Source organism: Parasteatoda tepidariorum, chromosome 2, assembly GCF_043381705.1.
Source record: "Parasteatoda tepidariorum isolate YZ-2023 chromosome 2, CAS_Ptep_4.0, whole genome shotgun sequence".
NCBI classification, from domain to species: Eukaryota; Metazoa; Arthropoda; class Arachnida; order Araneae; family Theridiidae; genus Parasteatoda; species Parasteatoda tepidariorum.
The window spans coordinates 36,510,004-36,529,530 of record NC_092205.1 but is presented as its reverse complement, the minus strand read 5'-3'; the positions used below and the strand labels follow the sequence as shown (position 1 = coordinate 36,529,530).

Here is a 19,527-nt window from a genome sequence, read left to right as displayed (position 1 = left end):
AATTAGCTTTTGCTTTTTATTTTTGAGCAATCAGTAAGTTAAATATAAACGTGTATTCAATTGTATTTTTTTAATGAAGCCATAATACTAATAATGTAAATAAATAGAAATCGGAGCAAAAAATAAATGATAACATTGTAAATAAACAATAATATTGAAAAAAAATTAGTATTTTAAAATAAACAATAAAATTACAAAATAAACAATAATGTTGTAAAATAAACAACAATCAGCACAAAGACAAATGTAGCAATAGAATGACCCGGAAGTATAGGGAATAATAAATGGCTACGCCTTTTCTGCAGAAAACTTCATTTTATGCAATAATTGTGATTAGCGCAATCAAGATAATTGACTACACTTATCAGTACTACTACACTTATTATTTGTGTTTTTATAATAATGATAAAAACAGTAGATCAGAAAATTTTCGATTGATCTATTAACTTATACTTGAAGGAGGTAAGTTCAGCGAACTAATTTCAGTTGTACGACGCAACCAGGAAAAATAATAAAGTACACGTATCAACTAATTATATTTTGGTTCTTTGTGTTTATAATAATGATAAAAACGGTAGATTAGAAAACTTTCGATTGATCCATGAACTTGAAAATTAAACTTGAAAAAAAAGTTCAACTCACTGAGTTATTTTAAGTTGCAGTTCTTATCTTTTATTAGCTATCGGCAAACTAGTTATCAAGACATATTCGCTTAGATTAGAATTAAATATGATATAAATGATAACACAAAAGACCTTCGATCAAACCTTTATTTCTAAAATTAGATAAGAGCTTGATACAAGTTAAAGTTTTCTAAACATTATTTATTTTCTTGTAGAATTTTCACCACTTTGAATGATTTTCTTTAATATGTATAGAATTTGAAAGTTATTATTTTATTTTAAACTAAATTTTCTTTATAAAGTATGAATTCTAATTACGTACTTGTTGTCGTCGTACATTTTATTTGTACATTTCTTGTCCTTCGTACTCTTTTTCATGTCGGCCCAAGTTTTATAATTGAGTCCATTAACTGTGGAATGACATTAGCTTCTGTAGCTCTCATTGGATGGCTCACCTTTCGATTTACCAAAACAAAATGGTTAAATGATCGAGTTCAGCCGGATGGAAAAGCTGCTCTAATCACAGGTAATTTCAATTTTATTGCTAAAATCGTATAGAAATCTTCATGGTGACACAATTTAAAGCTAAGAAGAACAGAGAAGAAAGATACGTCACTTCAGTTTTGAAAGTTTACAGTGAGCCGTAAAAGAAAGAATAACTTTTGCTCGAATGATCGTATTTTCACGTACTGAATAATAAACAAAATCAGACACAAAATAGTAATTTTTCTGACTAAACATATGTTTTTTTTTTTNAAAAAAATTTTTTTTTTTTTTTTTTTTTTTTTTTTTTTTTTTTTTTTGCAGATCTAAATTCTTGTAGAAAAATCTGGTCACAATAGTTTTATCCGGAGAGTGGTTGGAAGTTTAGATAAATTATACCAACAAAAATAATAAAAATTAATACATTTCACCAGCGGTTTCAATGTTTTTCGGCAGTGGAACCCAAAATGATCGACTTTATTTCAGCGGAACCCGAACTTTAACAAATAAATTTCATTAGCATTTACGAGCACATAAATTAACGAAAGACTATTAATTATTTCGAAAATTAAATGATGATCTAAGTTATCATTTATCTATTTATGATCTAAATATGATCTATTTATAATCTAAATTTTATTAATTGAAAATATTTAGTAATTAAATGAAAATTTAAATTTTTTTCTCATGTTGTTTTACCAATGCAAGTTTTAAAATTGTACTTTGTGTCAGACAGTTGAATTTACAGGTCTGTAGTGCCATCTTGCCTGGTTCTTAATTTGATTCTAGCGCATGCATAAATTGAAAATAAAGGGACTGAAATATGGTTTTTATTAAAATGAAAACGAAGAAGGAAGAAAATAAACGTTGAAAATGGTTATCAGAAAAACATACCTCTTCGTTGCTGAATTTAGTTATTTTTATTCAATGCAAAATACTGGTGAAATTTTTCATAAATCCATATATCTTCATAATTCATTCATTATATTGTTATTTGAAAAAGTATTGTTTTTTAATTTCTTTCCTTACAAGCATTTCAATTGAATAATTTCATAAAAATTACCGAAATATTAAATAAATAATGGATTTTAATTGGATATAAATTTAATTATAGGTTTCGAAAATCATAGCTGGTAGAAAGGTATCATAACTCTCGGAACTTCTGCGACCCTTTCGTAATAGCCTAGGGTTCCACGGAACTCCGTCTGGGAACCGCTGTTAATTTAACCTTTTAAGTATTTCTACATATCATGGAAAATTTTTAAGTGAAATAAAAACTTTTGCACTCAATCAGAAAACTCATTTATCCTTAATTGATTCTGTGAAATTTTTTTTTCTTAATATTTGTCTTTATTATTTAATTTAATAATGTACGAAAGAATTTTGACTTGTAAGACATGCAAAATCTTACACAACTTTTTATATTACCTTCAATGATGCATCAATTCATCAACCAAAGGGCTCAAACGAATTGATGTATTATTGTACTGATGCATTATTATATGATTAGTTTGAAGGTCAACATATCTAGTCTATACTTATACGTTGAGATCTCTATTGATTGATATGAGTCGTAGAAATTAGAAGAAAAAAAACTTTAACTTGATTTTAGCTGAATTGACGACGAAGCTGGATTGACTCTAAGTTATTCTCAGTTCTATTAATGGCAGATTAATGCCTTAACCATCGTGCTATCATGGTTCATGGTTAAGGTACGATAGTTATCTCATTAAATATGCATAATCTCAGAAATAATCAATGAGATTATCATGATACCAGTTTTTAAATGCGGTATGGGGAAAAAGGTATTTTCAGTTTAAGAATTATAATAATAATATGTAACCTTTTTTTACACACTTAAATAACTTGATTAAATAGGATGCTCCAAATTTTTTTAGGGTATTTTTCAAACACTTAGTTATTAAAATAAAAGAAATATTCTTGAAAATATTTTTGTAGATTGAAAATACCACTTCAAGGATATTAAAACTCATCAAAAAATGTCATCAATGTTTTATTTTAGGTTGTGATCGAGGATTTGGTCAGGCACTTGCTATTCGCTTAGATTCCCTAGGTTACCATGTATTTGCAAGTTGTCTTTCACCATCTGATCCAGGAGTTCAGAATTTCAAGAATAAATGTTCCAGTCGTCTGCACGTTTTAGAAATGGATGTTACGAAGGAAAACAGTGTTCAGGCTGCTTTAGAATTCGTTAAGGAAAACCTGAGTACTTCAGGCAAGTAAATGTACACATTCTTCTTTTTATTGCTACCTGAATACACGATTTTTGTATGTAAGTAATCAATAAATTTTCATCAATTAACATAACCCAATCATTCAGAAAACTATAAGGCATGTACCAAAACTATTAAAAAACTAAAAATAATTATTTTTTGTCCTTTCTGAAGATTTTACATTATTCAAAGTATGGTATCCAAATAGTATACTTTCATAAGTCTGTCATAAAAAATGATTTAAGATTATGTTTCTATTGGCAAGTAAATAAGGATAGTAATTTATTTAGAAGAGTTTTGCTTAAAAAAAAAGCAATCTCTCTGTCGTATTTTCTTCTACCTCGTTAATCCGTCACTTTCATTTCGTTTTTCCTTTCAGAGCTTTGGGCCGTCGTCAACAACGCTGGTATTTTTAAAGGACTTCCTGTTGAAATAGCTCCATTGCAAGATTTTAAAACTTGTCTTGAAGTTAATACTTATGGTCCATTAAGAGTTACCAAAGCATTTTTACCTTTGTTGAGAAAGTCGAAAGGCAGAGTTATAAATTTGACAAGTATTGGTGGTAAGTATGATTGTTTTTTCTAGGAGTTCATTTATTTGAAAATGATTTTAAAATATTGAAAAGAAATTTACTTTCTTCTTTTAATTTTTTAACAAACTGGCTTTGGTTGATAGAGTTCCTCCCTTCTCAAAATTACCTCTTTATTGATTCTGACACAAAAGTAAGTCTCTTAAAAAGAGCCAATGGATTATTTATGCTAAAATATAGTAAAATGCGTTTCTTAAAACTTGTTTTTAATTGCGAGGCTTGATGCCCCAACCAGGTAAGTAAAAAAATTTTATTATAGTCTTAAATGCTTTTTTTTTTTTTTTTTTTTTTTTTTTTTTNTTTAAATTTTTTTTTTTTTTTTTTTTTTTTTTTTACCTTGGACAATCTAACTGTTTCGATTCTGGTAAAAACTAAGCGAGCTCAAATGTAACATTTCTGCATGATAAACAGATACAAATACCATTGTTCCTTTTTTTTAAAATTCCACTTGGTTTTCGCTTGCAATTTGTCAATCAGGACTTTGAGAACCTACACATTTTTTCATAATTTTGAACTTTGATTAAGGATTTAAATCTCTAGTGTTTTCTTTGCATTAAGGTGGGGACCAAACATCGTTACATACTTTTGCAAATTTTTTATAGCATTCTGAGAATAATTTTTTTCTTTTACTATTAGGCAACTTTACTGATAATTTAATGCACTGTTCTTTTTTACATTATAAATTTTAATCTTAGATTTAGAGTTTTTTTTAAAATTCATTCACGCGGATTTATATTTCAGTTTTAAATGTGAAATTTTTCTGATAATCTTAAATAAAAGGTTTGAAACTATTAAAAAAAAGTAGTAGATTTAAAAGTAAAATTGAAAAATGTTCCAGCAGTTTCTCAAAAAAAAATGACGTCGAGGTTGAGTGTTTTTAAATGGATTGGATAGGAACAGTAAAATCTTCTTTCTTTTACCATCAGCAAATCAGCCTAGTACAGACCAGAGCAGTCCCAACTTGTTGTCCTCATCTGGCTCGATCGATCAGACACTCTCCAGTAAAACCTCCTTAATTAATTTTAATTGAAATCCGTAAAAATTTGCCAGGCTCGCTTGTTGCTTCGTCTCACATCTTGCTTTAAGTTAAATGGATTGCTCTTTAAGAAGAGACCCTATAAAATGTTATCTGAGGTAGAGGAATGGTCCATTGCAGTCGGAATAGTTGTCGGGAAAGGTATTGAGGCTATACTTAGCATTTAACCCAAATACAGGCTATTTTAATTCAAAAGAGAAGTTTTATATTTTCTAGTTCGATTTAAAATTACAAACAGAAGGGGTATGAGTTTTTAGTCTGATATCCCCCTTTGGCTTGAGCAGAAAAAAAACTTTCGGGCGTCGACTGCTTTATCAGAAATCAGAGATTTATAAACTTTTTAATTTATTTACAAAATGATTTTCTTTTTTAATTATTGTCTGATTCACTAATTAATTGTTTCGCCAAGACACCAATTGTTCCATTCATCAATTCATTAGTTCTTGGATAACACTGATTCACTAATACTTTAGTTTATTGATTCTATTCCTTTCTTTCCTCGCTTTTTTTCTTCCCACGCTAAATGTAGCAAGAATCTTTCATAATAAAAAAGTTCCAGCAATAATAATAAAAATACGCTAACTGACAATACCTTAAGAGGACGCTTTTTATGGCAAACTTTTTTTCACCTCCATTGGTTATTTTGTATCTAAAATTAAGAGGAAAGTGAGTTCAGATAAATTTAGAAAATAACACAAAGTTTCAAATGAAGGAAAATGTTTTCAAAATATGAAAATACTAAAAAATCATTGCAGGATTACTTCCACGTTGCGTAATCCTTCCAGAATATGTTTGCATTTTGATGCTTTGAAAAACACTTTTCAGCATTTGGTTTCATCTAGGTTTACGTCAACTTAATTTTCTCTAAACTCGAAAATATAAATTCAGGGGAAACAGAATTTGACATGAAATGTTTCACCTACTATATAAGGTCCTCTTAATATGTTGATACCCTCTTTCCAAGATTAGAGTATTTAATCTTGTATTTAATGTAGTTAGATAGTTATATGAGATGCGTCTAACAAGCTGTGATTGGCTATGAGTCAAAATTCAACCAAAAAAAAAACAGAACAAAATGCATGAAGAGAATGCATGATATTACATGCTAAATAAGCTATGAATCTATTGATAAAACTTCAGTTCTTTTGCTTAAATGTTATTTCTAGCATTTTGAAAATGAGCTAAAGATACAGTTACATTTTCATATCTAAGGAACTGAACAACCCGTATAATAATTTGTTAAAACTTGGTGCGATTTCGTGTCTTTTGGCTGGGAATAAAATGAAAAGTAACACATTGATAAATACTGTTGTTATAGAAACAAAGAAACTTCTTTAAAGGATATTGTTCATTAATTTTACAATTTTAGTTGAATGGATACCTGCAAGCAACGTCATCATTGGTAAATCGTGGCATTTGTCAATTCAGAAGGCGGTCAGATTATATCAATAAAATTTAAATAATAATGTGAAACCAAAATGAAACGGAAAGGTTTTTATACTGTAAAAGAAAGCGAGATTTAAGGAAAACTACGCCTAATATTATAACCGACACCTCTACCTTTTATTCTTTCGAATCTCCGATTTTGTACAATTTCGAAGCTGCTGGTCGTAACTCTCTACATTCGTTAGGTACCAATAGTTTACTCCAAACTAACGAAATTTATTAAATTTATTATAAAATGTAATGTGAGCGAATGTGATAATTTTTAGCTCTTACTTTGCAGGCAGAATATCACTACCTGGATTAACACCTTACACAGTGAGTAAATTTGCAACAGTAGGGTTCAACGACTGTTTAAGACAAGAAATGGATGTCTGGGGTGTTTCTGTTATATCTGTGGAACCGGAAATATTTCAGTAAGTGCAGGATTTGTATTGATATTTAATAAACTGAAGAAGTCTAAAAATTCAAGGAAGATTTTAATTTTGAGTCATTTTGTGCACAAAAAAAAAATTGATGAAAGGCAATAGGACAGCTGATGGTTAAGGTATATTAAAAATAGAGCTTTTTATTGTAATAGAATATATTTGAACAATGTTGGGTCATTCTCTGGTCGCGTAATTACTCATTTTGTCGAACAAAATTGGCCGTCCAAATCATGCGAATCAACACCATACGATTATCTGTCTTTGTTTTTCTTCTTCGGTTTTGATGTCTAAAATTTAGGTTGGCAAAAACTAACCATCCATACATTGAAGAAAAATATAGAGCACTATATTAACGAAATTTAGCCACATTTATTTAAAACGGCTATTGAAAGTTCAAAAAAAATATTACGTTTGTGCCAGAAAAGCGAAAAGGCAGTTTACCAGACAAGTTATTTCATAATAACCGTAATGTACAGTGCCTTCATTATACTGTATACTTTCGATCTTGTTGTCATTTTATGTTATATAATGATAAAATTTAAATCTATATTAATGAAAAATCGTGACTTTCAGTTATGTAGAAGTTACTTTTTGCATGAATTTTGAAACACTCTTTACTAACGGACAGATCCAGTCCACAAAAATTTTTGGCCATTGTTGTGGTCGGCCATTAAGGCAGAGGGAGTACTATTGTTCCTTTTTTCCAGTGGTGCCCTCTATGGCCAAGAATTCGTATTCTGCCACACCCATACGTCACACCTGTTTACAGGGCGGACCCATTCATGCATCTATTCATTCATCCACAGACGGTAATTTTGACCTGAATCAGAGAACGATGAAACTCCAATTCAATACCCCATGTTATAGGAACATGGAGGGCTTTGTGACCCGAGGCATTTAACGTGCACCAGTCACCATTTAATACACGGGGAGTCCTGACTCCCCATGCTGGACTCCCGTTCGTGAGAACGGTAGTCCAGCGCCCTGCTAACCAGGCTGTCCCGGCCGGTAAAATTTTTACCTATTTGTTATTTTAGTAAAGTGTTCTTCGATTTATTTTCCCAATGTATTAGTAATGACCTTACCGTTGATGTAATGTTAAATCAAAGTTAATTACTAATTAATCGCCTTTAGTATGTTTGCAAATTATTTAAAAAATGCACTTAGTTTTTTTGGGGAACACTAAATACACAAATATACATTTAGGTGGGAATTGTACTTATTGCTGTTTGGATAATATTTCGTTGATGCTCTTTTTTTAATATCCAAGGAAATTACTAAGATCATTCACTGACAGGGATATAAAATTTTTTAATAATAGCCTGCGTTGAAGCTAGTTTTCAAACTATTAGACCTTCCATCTTCTATAAAGAAACTTTTGATTAAAAGACATTCTTTTCACTTGGTAAGGGAATACTTAGACCTCCAAATTGTAAATGATTTAAGGGGAAAAAATTCTTTCGATTAATGAAATTCTTTGAAATCGATATAGTATTTTTAAAATGTTACTTTAAATTGAATATATAAGATAGCTTATTTAAAGCGTCTTCATGCATAAGTGAAGACAAAATACATATTATTACACGATAAAATTTACAAAAAGCAAATAACAGTAGACATGTTTCCAGGGCTTCATAAATAGATGCTTTCTTTCAAGGCTTTCCCAGATGTGAATAAGAAGAAAGAAAAGTGATTTGAAATAAAAAACAAACGTAAAAATGCCTACCAAAAGATTAAAATTAAAGGTGAGAAACTGAACTAGAAGACTAGAAGCTTTAAAAGCATGTCGGCAGTTATTTGCTATTTACGTATTTTTGAAGCGAATGAAGTTTTTGATCACGTAAAATCTTACTACTTCAGTTTCATGTGATTATTCGTTTAACCTATTCATAATACTTACTTAACACATAATTTATTAAACGATAGAATTTCGTTTGATATTTTGCCAAAAAATTTAAAAACAATCAGAATTTAATATGGTATACAAAATTAAATACAAGATGGTTTTTCTAATTTTACGTAGCACAAAAGTTCTTTAAACCTACACAAATAAAATTACAACATCCGCAAGACATTGGAACATGAAGAAAGTTAACGGAACTTTTCAAAGAAGAAATTCAATTGATAAAAATCAGTTTTATCAACTTTGAAAAAGTGCATTTATTGAAGAAATTTATCATTTAAGCAATCTTCTTACAGAAATTTCATTCGTTAAATGTATTTTAGTTTCTCTGCATTATAAGCACTTGCAAGGAAAAACAACTTTTAATGAGATACGTGTGTTTGATGAAGAAATCCGTCATTACGTAATTTTCCCATAGCAAATTCAGCGCCAAAATGTATTTTAGTTTCATTGCATTATGAGTAATTGGAAGGAAAAACAACTTTTACAGAGACAAGTGTGTTTGATGAAGAAATCCGTCATTGCGTAATTTTCCCATAGCAAATTCATCGCCAAAATATATTTTAGTTTCACTGCATTATAAGTAATTGGAAGGAAAAACAACTTTTACAGAGGCAAGTGTGTTTGATGAACAAATCCGTCATTACGTAATTTTCCCATAGCAAATTCATCGCCAAAATGTATTTTAGTTTCACTGCATTATAAGTAATTGGAAGGAAAAACAACTTTTACAGAAACAAGTGTGTTTGATGAAGAAATCCGTCATTACGTAATTTTCCCATAGAAAATTCATCGCCAAAATTTATTTTAGTTTCACTGCATTATAAGTAATTGGAAGGAAAAACAACTTTTACAGAGATACGTGTGTTTGATGAAGAAATCCGTCATTACGTAATTTTCCCATAGCAAATTCATCGCCAAAATGTATTTTAGTTTCACTGCATTATAAGTACTTGGAAGGAAAAGCGACTTTTACAGGGATTGATGAAGAAATCCGTCATTCAGTAATTTTTCCACAGCAAAGTCTAATATATTTTAGTTTTGCTGCATTTTCGTAGAGCATTGTTTTGGACAAAGTTTAAATTATGCGTTTAAGAAAATGGACATAGCTTGACTTAAAATTCATGTACTGCATTTTCCTTTTTAAGATATTTCAGTGATAAAATGAGGTTAGTAATGCAAATTAGCAAATTTACAGAAGGCAATGTGGCATTTATTGTGTAATTTTCCCCCTTTTAATTTTAATAAATGTTGTTTTATAATAACTATGTACACAATCCAAAATTCGTAGGGAAATATTTTGTTTAGGACTATGTTTAAATTGTACATTTAAGAGAATGAGCATAGCTGAATAAGAAATGGATATAAATAAAAATTGCATTTGAGAATAGACAAATTGGGTTATATTTGACGTCATTGTAATGCAACGTTTGAGGCAAGATTGAAATAAGACAAACTTACCTTTAAAACCTTTATGCTAATATTATTTAATTTTTTTTTTGCTTTTCATATTACTACTAATTATACACTGAGGAAATTATAAGCATTACATTTATCCTTGCTTCTTAACTTCCTTCATTTCCTAAATTTAATCATTCCTAATCCCTTTTTAAATATCAGTTAATTAATTTTAATTAAATTTTATAAAGAGTGAATGCAAATATTTCTATTCTCATTAAAAATAGTAATGGCTAACTTTTTATTCCAATTGCAAGGGTATAACAAGTTATTATTCAGTGCCACAACAACTGAGTATCAAAATCTGTTTTTAACCTTTCTCTCTTCAACCACATTATATGGTTCATTTTAATTTGAAACGAACTTTTTGACCTTAGATCTTCGACCGAGTTATTTAAATATTAAGATGAGATATCGTGAGGTTGGCTGAATTGGCTTTGCTTTTGGCATTGTTCCTATAATAGATCTGTCCTGTACTCTAAAATCATAGATTAAATAACTGATCTTATTCATAGTATGCAAAATTTATGATTTTAATTGAAATGTCACTTGCAGGTAGATAACAATATTCTTTTTATTTAGCATCTAGATATCTATCAACTACCACTTATTTCCTATTACATATATTTTACGCAGTATTAAATACATTATTTTACTTTTGTCTTTTTCCAGCTATTTTTTATTACTTATAAATATCAGAAAATATTTTAATTGTATTTTTTCTTCATTACAGAACTGCCATGGCAGATCCAAAGCTATTTTTCAAGCACATCGAAGAGAATTTGAGTAATTTAGATAAAACCGTTAAAGACGATTATGGAGATGAATATTTTAAATCCATAAGAAAGTTAACAAGAATCGTCCTTGATCTTGCTTCACCTAAAATTGAAAAAGTAGTCGACGATTTGGAGTCTGCAATTACGCTTGAATATCCAGATCGGGTGTACACGCCTTGTAGAAATTTATTATTTAAATTTTTGCTGTCCGTTCACAAAGTTTTGACTCTGGTTGTACAAGACACTATCATAAAAGTCTTTACATTCTTTTTCTTATTTAAACACTTGAAACCAGGAACAATATAGCTGAATTGAATTTTTATGCTTACAAAATAATATTTAGCCTCCTTTAAATAAACAAATATAAAAAAAATACATGATTTAAATACAGTGAAGTTTAAAACATATATTTCATACAATTTAAATAGCAGAAATAATTTTTTAAGACAGATATACTTCATAAATAATTCAAGTTGTCTGTAGAACTATATCATTGTTAAGTATAAGAAAAAACGTCATAATGCTAGTGAAAATCAACTCTTCAATCGTTGATCAAAATTTTATTGAAGTTCTCCAGCTACTGCTAGGTCATTTCTATATCGAACATGTAATTTTAGTGAACGAATATTTGTTTAAAACTTTGGCTATCTTATACAATAAACAACAAGAAAACACAAGTTAGACAAATAGTAAGAAAGTAGACGGGATATTCCTATGTCTTGCAGTAGAAAAGCATATAGCGTCCTCTACTACTGTAGAAATCACTATACAACTTTGCTTGAGATACTCTAAAATTTAAATTACTAAGTACTGTTAATAATAAGTTATTAACAGATATTTGTAATTTGAACACATGAAATTAAATTAATCTTTATCACTAATATTTTTCATACTAAAAACCACCCCAACATTGTCGGTCAAGTTGGTCATAGAGGTTAAAATCTATAAATGTGAGACCAGTGGCATAAATGCATTTTTTAAACAGTGACGATATTTAAAGGGGTATCCTATATTGTTATTATATGCATGTATGATACATAAATATAATGTATGCATCACATATACATGCTTCTAAACATAGGCAGCTTCAATATCCTCTTATGCTTTGTACATTGAAAATAAAATATTTTGAGATGTTTAATGTTTTTTTCTTTCTTTTAAGATTGTTTCTTTCTTCTTTGTGTCAAAGTGTAAGAAATTGCAAACAAAGAAGTGCACATTTTTAAGCGTTTTTACATCTAGTATTAATATTAACAGTAACAATAATTCATATTAAATCATTGATTCTTTGCAACAGTTTTTCATTCCATCGCAAACTATTTTCAAGACAAAAACAACAACTCTTCAGTTTTCCATCATATGGTGGAAATCTCATTAGGCAATACATACTCGTAGTCACTTTTCTATACCTATACACCACTGTTATAACAAGAACTGAAACTGTTTGAAAGATATAGAGAACTGATACAGACTTTATTACACACACTGTGTATATAAATATACACATAAGTGTAAGAGATAAAAATTACCTTATATAAAACATAGAATTCAAACAAAACATCTAAATGTAGAAAAGTTTATTAAAGTGTAAAGTACAGAAATAACTTATATCAAGTACAAAACAAAAACACATTAATAGGACTAGAATAATAGAATACATTGTCTACATAATTCAAACTAAGAACATCAAGTTCAATCTAGTAAAATTTGATTCAATTACATCTAAATATAAATCAAAAAAATATTGTATACAATTGTAAATACTAGTAAAAAATGACTAGAATATTTACTATATTCTACTATCATAGAAAAATGATTTAAATAAAAAAAATCTAACTACACCTTTATGTAAGAAAAAATTCTCTCAACGTAAATAAAAATGTAAAAGTGTACAACTATATTTCGAAAAATGACAATAAATTCATATCACATTTGTAAATAAAATAGTTTGCTGAATGTATAAATATAAGCCAAATAATGAAATGTAGGAATTCTACAGAAATACACTCAACTTAAAGAATACTAGTTTTTAGGCATTGTAAGTAATAATTCAATTAATTTCATACTATGTCTAAAGGTGAATATTTCTTTATATATTTGCTTTATATATAGTACTATATATTATTTTTTATATAAATAACAGCATTTTTCTTTCATTTTCTCCCAAGATATTGTATATAATACCAAATGCACTGAAAACAATGTATGAAATAAAAGCATTGATAATGTTTTTATTGAAAAATTTGCCTTACACAAATCGGTGTATTCTATAAGTAAAGTGATAAAAGAAAGTTTCTAAAACAGAATTGGAAAAATTCACAAAACTTAATCGCAAACTTTTTAATTTTCAGTTGTTTTAAATATTTTAAACAAAAAAACTAAATTTTGGAGGATTCTTTTTTTCCCCTGCAGAAACTAGGTATTTACGAAGTCAATTTAACTTGAGTCCATTCAAGGAAGACATGAAATTTATAAAAACTCAAGCTGTTTTAATTATAATAATTGTCAGGAAAAAGAATGAAAGTTGGTGAGAAATTTAAGTCAACTCATTCATGTTTTTATTACTTTGTCGGTCCATTATTCTACCTTTACAGTAAAACTATTTAATTCTTAGTAAAATGGTATTTTGTATAATTATGACTTAGTTTGGATACTTCGCACTTTGCTGAAATTTACTAGGCATTTCATAAAATATCAGAAGATAAAAAAAATGCGCATACAAATTTTAAACGCATAAAAAAATATATATACAAATCTCTTTGAATTAATTGAAATTTTGATGATAAATATGATAAATGCAGATTATTTTGCAAAATTAAGGATATTCAGAAATCATGTTAATACAAATCATATAAAAGATGATCATAAAGTATCAGATTAAAAATAATAATGGTTAAAATAAAATTCTATTTGGTAAATGATGAAGAAGAGCATCAAAAATGATCTTTTTCTATTATCGCTACAGCTCTGAAAAGGAACACAAGAAAAAGTGGCACAAGAAATTTAAAAAAACAAGATTGTTTTTATTTATGCATCACCTTTAAAATTTTGAGAAAATACGAAATTGGAGTATTAACAAAATTTTTTAGAATCCCATTGTTCGGATTGTAAGGTTGAAAAATTATAGGAAAAAGTTTTACTGGTGATTTTTTTAATAATAAATATTATTATTGAAAACATGCTGGGAATTGAAAAATTTTTTAATAAAATAAATTATCTGAAACTTAATGAGTATGTGGTAGGTAACTCTCTTAAATTTTACTGAGTTGAATTAACAATTTAACTTTTCGATAAACAAATCAGTGACATTCATTGGTTAAATAACCTGTTGCTTAATTAATAGAAAACTATAAATAGAATCAAAATGTTTGAATTCCTTCCTATGGATGTTTAATCCTATGGATTTAAGTGGATACCTTTTAAGCATTTCGAACATTTCAAATATTGTAAAACATAAATTAGCTGAAAGCCATAAAACTTCGCATTTTTAAATTTAAAAATTACATAAAACAAATAAATATTTTGTAAATTTACATTTTGATTATTAAATATAAATAATTTATTTAGTGTAGTGCAGCAAACTTTTATGTATCTTTTCCTATCAGTTCCTTTATTTCAGTAACAGTCTCTTTTTACAAAAACTAATCAATTTTATCTTATTCTATTTTATAACCGTCGTTGAACAGCCGACCCAATTTTATGGGTTTACGACTACTAATGTTCAACTCCGTAGCCTTGTAATTTTGAACCCAATCCAGAAGACAAGGGAACTCCTGGATCGAGTATTGAGAGAAATTTTGCCTTAGTGGAGGACTTTTTGAGGGAGCTAACCTGCATTTGCGTTACATGGAGAAGAAGAGCACGGGAACCTCCCACGGTTAGCCTGATGGCACGGGGACTTTAACCCATGATCCGTCTACCACTGAGGATATTTCACGTCAGCACTGTGGTCGATGCAAACCGAATTTTAAATTGAGGGGGGGGGGTATGTAGAGGATAAACTATTTCATTAATTGTGCTAAATTATTTCTTTTATGATTCGCGAAGTATTGTTAGAGATGAGCTTTTTGAAAAAATGAGTTCAAATCTTTAAAAAATTTTAATTTTTTTAACTATATTGATGTATATTAAATTGTAAAAAATATAAAAAATGTCAATATTGAGACTCAAACAAAAACATATTACAGCGGACCATAGAGTTTAAATAGCAAGGTTAAAGAATTCAAAAAAAGTTAAAAGATTATAATTCATAATGATTTAGCTTTAGGCTGCTTACTAGGGTCTTAGTTTTTGCTTCATCAAAGGAAAACAAATGGCCAATATGAAAATTATATAAATCATCATTAAAAAAATACACATGCTTTATAACATTTATAAAATAACAAGCATTTTTCCGAATTTGAATTTTTAAAGAAGTTAGCTGCCAACTAATATAAGATTTCACTCTTGAAACTACTGATCATGCCTGAAATAATCTACTACCCTACGCCTGAGCTCAAGAATTTGCACTTTGTATGATTTGCGAATGATACTAAGTAAACTTGGTTTCTAGTAAAACGAATGGTTATTATTTACTCACTCATTTCATTAGTTTATTAAAAAAAAATAATTTAAAATATTAAAAGAAAGGAAAATTTAGGTTTATAATACCTCAAATTAAACAAGAGTAACAATTGTTACAGTTTTTAACTCTGATATTCTTCTCATGAGATAACTTCTTTTGCAGACGATTTTGTCCGTTTTTTATTATTAGTTAAAGCCTGCTTACGCATTCCAGTAAATTTTGCACTCTATATTTGAAATTTTTTGACTCTGACATTCTTCTCATGAGATAACTTCTTTTGCAGACGATTTTGTCCATTTTTTATTATTAATTAAAGCCAGCTTACGCATTCTTGTAAATTTTGCATTTTATATTTGAAATTTTTTAACTCTGACATTCTTTTCATGAGATAACTTCTTTTGCAGACGATTTTGTCCGTTTTTTATTATTAGTTAAAGCCAGCTTACGCATTCTTGTACATTTTGCATTTTATATTTGAAATTTTTTAACTCTGACATTCTCCTCATGAGATAACTTCTTTTGCAGACGATTTTGTCCGTTTTTTATTATTAGTTAAAGTCAGCTTACTCATTCTCGTAATTTTTGCATTTTATATTTAAAATTTTTTAACTCTGACATTCTCCTCATGAGATAACTTCTTTTGCAGACGATTTTGTCTATTTTTTATTATTAGTTAAAGCCAGCTTACGCATTCTTGTAAATTTTACATTTTATATTTGAAATTTTTTAACTCTGACATTCTTCTCATGAGATAACTTCTTTTGCAGACGATTTTGTCCGTTTTTTATTATTAGTTTAAGCCAGCTTACGCATTCTTGTAATTTTTGCATTTGAAATTTGAAATTTTAAAGTCGAATGACATGCATGAAATGATCCCTAGTCCAAAGAATCAAAGTTAGTTGCAAGGCCGATTGTATCGAAAGGAATTAACTACCTCGTTGCAATGAAACAACTATCAATGAATTATTAGCGAAAATATATGAATGAAATTTTACTCTATCCTCGCGTAAATCAAGTCCTCGTAAGTTAATCACATTCAAAGATAAATCGCCCCATTTACATATTTCTTCATTGTCACCAAATTTTTTTTTTGAAAACAATTAATTTTAATTTTTCGCGGCTTCTACCAAATAAAAACTGTTGAAACTTTAGATTTTGATATCGAAAAATACGTAAATTAATACGATATGAAAAATTTATATCTCATAATTCAGAATTTTTTCATCCACAATGAAAATAAATAATAAAGAATAATAAATATTTATTAAAAATTAGTTTTTGCATGAAATTATTTTTGGGTAAATGGGTCTTATAAGGAGTGCAATTTTCTTTGAATTGCTTAATTAGTTTTAAAAATATGACTAAACACGCAAAAAGTGAAATTAACATTAAGGGGTCCGAACTTTGGACCGCTCTCCTGACCAAACTATGGAGACCATATTTCCCAGATTGCGGTTACCCCCTATATTTTGAAGGTTAAGAATTCAAATATGTTAAAAAAAATTAATTATTCAGAGAAAGTAAGTTTTTGTGTCTGATTTCGTAATTTAATTAATAGTTAGCACTAATTAATTAGCATATTTGAGTTCACTGCCAGGAACCATTAAGATTGACACTTAGTTCGTGAAAATCCGATCATTAGAATGAAAGTTATTCAGGGTGGAAATCTTTTTTTTTTTTTTTTTTGCCAACTGTACAGTTCCTTTCTTCATACTGTATACTTTCAATCTCGACCATTAGAACGAAAGTTATTCAGGGTGATATCTTTTTTTTGCGGATTGTGCATGAGTTTATATGCATAAATATGTACATACATCTTATGAATAAAAAAGTCTTTACTCGCACATACAATGCTCGTACATACCTACATTTGTACTATGAATGTACTTTCGTGTAAAAATGCACGTAAATGCACAAATATATATATTGCCTCTACATACGTACATATAAAAATACATACATGTTTACATGTATATTATATTCAAAATTATGTACGTATAATGTATGTACGAAAAGCGTTTGTGCATATTTTGTATTCAAATCCGTACATTCATACATATATCTTATATGCATACGTACTTACATACGCGTACATTCATGCGTACAAATATTGAATGAGTTTAAAATATATCTATGCATGAGCAATTGTACGTATGCTACATATACATATGCACATCTACATACATACGAACTTACATGCATTGCTCGTACATTATTAAATTGTATTTATGTTCTACGTTCATTCTATGTACAGAAAAATATGTTAACACATACAAACATACATACATAATGCATACAAACTCAATAAGCATATAGTATGCAATAGTAATTGCTTGTAATCGTATGTTTTAATTACATGTATTCGCAATTACTCGCAATCACCATTGCATGTAATCATAATTACATGTAATCATATATTTTGATTACTCAATCATAATCACATATAATCTTATTCGTGTAACAATAGTAAACTAAACAATTCATTTACATATACAATTTATGCATTGTTTTAAAAGTATTCAATTGCCTACAATCCCTATTACAATGTAATCAAATCCACTTGAAAATATGATTACATCTACTTGTGTTGTAATCATATAAATCACAATTTCTTGAATTAAAATTTCCTGTATCTGTCAGATTATGATAACTTGTAATTATGATTTCTTACTATGATTCTATTAGTCTTACTTTATAATTACAAGCAGTCACGATAGCTTGCAATCCCAGGGCTTGATTATTTGTAATTCTGAATATCTGTAATCACTTTTTGTTGTGATTATAAATAATCATAACCGCTTGCAATAAGAAATAATAATTATTTGTTACTGTGAATACTTGTAATCATGATTATTGCAAGTAGTTGAATATTATCTAAAATTAATTACATTTGTAATCGGTAACTGTAATTGACGATCAACTTGCAGTGAAAATGGCATAATGCTTGCATTTTTCGTTGGTTATTCAAAATTCTATTCAGAAAAATCAGTCATGACTAATGAATTTATTCATCAATCATTATTCAAAACTTTGCATAAATTTGTGTTATGAATGATGAGTAATGACTAAATTTGCATTCAGAATAAATTTATTCTGAATAAATTTGGTCTTGAAAAAAATTTCCTTTAATGATGCCCATAATTGTTTATTTCATTTTTTTTAGCTTTTATTAGCTATCGGCAATTCCCTCAGATTAGAAATAAATATGATATAAATGATAACAGAAAAGACCTTTGATCAAATCTTTATTTCCAAAATTAGATAAGACCTCGATACAAGTTAACGTTTTCTAAACATTATTTATTTTCTTGTAGAATTTTTTACCTTTTGAATAATTTTCTTTAATATGTATAAAATTTGGAAGTTATTTCTTACTTCAAATTAAATTTTCTTTATAAAGTATGAATTCTAATTACGTATTTGTTGTCGTCGTACACTTTATTTGTACATTTGTTGTCCTTCGTACGATTTTTCATGTCTGCCCAAGTTTTTTAATTGAGTCCATTAACTGTGGAATGACATTAGCTTCTGCAGCTCTCATCGGATGGTTCACCTTTCGATTTACCAAAACAAAATGGTTAAATGATCGAGTTCTGCCGGATGGAAAAGCTGTTCTAATCACAGGTAATTTCAATTTTATTTCTAAAATCGTATAAAAATCTTCATGTTGACCCAACTTGAAGCAAAGAAGAAGAGAGAAGAAAGATGCGTCACTTCAGTTTGGAAAATTTACAGTGAGCCGAATAAGAAAGAATAACTTTTGTTCAAATGATCGTATTTTCACTTACTAAATAAGTAACAAAATCAAACGCAAAAAAGTAATTTTTTTTGCTAACATTTCTCTTTTTGAAGTTATACTTCTTATGCGACTTCCAACAAGGTTGCGTTAAACGTTTAACGCTACATTTTTATTGGCCGGGAAATCACGTGGTAGGATCCAGTTTTCCCTCATTCATTTCCATATTGTTTTGGTTCTCACTAGCATAAAAA

The 19,527-nt window shown here is 28.5% G+C and overlaps 2 protein-coding genes across 2 annotated transcripts in view; both read left to right on the top strand.

The window, feature by feature from the left end:
- The first annotated feature begins 764 nt into the window (after positions 1–764).
- Positions 765–12,114, top strand: LOC107442496 (estradiol 17-beta-dehydrogenase 2). Its single transcript, XM_016056078.4, has 5 exons — positions 765–1,149; positions 3,130–3,342; positions 3,720–3,902; positions 6,692–6,824; positions 10,931–12,114. Exons 1-5 carry the CDS (start codon positions 927–929, stop codon positions 11,277–11,279), a joined length of 1,101 nt encoding a protein of 366 aa, XP_015911564.2. The 5' UTR covers positions 765–926; the 3' UTR covers positions 11,280–12,114.
- A 6,658-nt stretch (positions 12,115–18,772) lies between these two features.
- Positions 18,773–19,527, top strand: part of LOC107450562 (estradiol 17-beta-dehydrogenase 2-like) — a 15,102-nt gene continuing 14,347 nt past the window's right edge. The window contains exon 1 of the mRNA XM_043044535.2: positions 18,773–19,161. Coding sequence (XP_042900469.1) covers positions 18,939–19,161 — 223 coding nt within the window. The 5' untranslated portion in view covers positions 18,773–18,938. The remainder of the gene's footprint in view (positions 19,162–19,527) is intronic.

Bases quoted from the DNA above. Each gene is read 5' to 3' on its own strand.
- LOC107442496 (XM_016056078.4), top strand. From the start codon at position 927: ATGAATTCTAATTACGTACTTGTTGTCGTCGTACATTTTATTTGTACA. The intron at 3,343-3,719 runs GCAAGTAAATGT...TTTTCCTTTCAG, and splicing joins GGAAAACCTGAGTACTTCAG to AGCTTTGGGCCGTCGTCAAC. The intron at 6,825-10,930 runs GTAAGTGCAGGA...TCTTCATTACAG, and splicing joins GTGGAACCGGAAATATTTCA to AACTGCCATGGCAGATCCAA.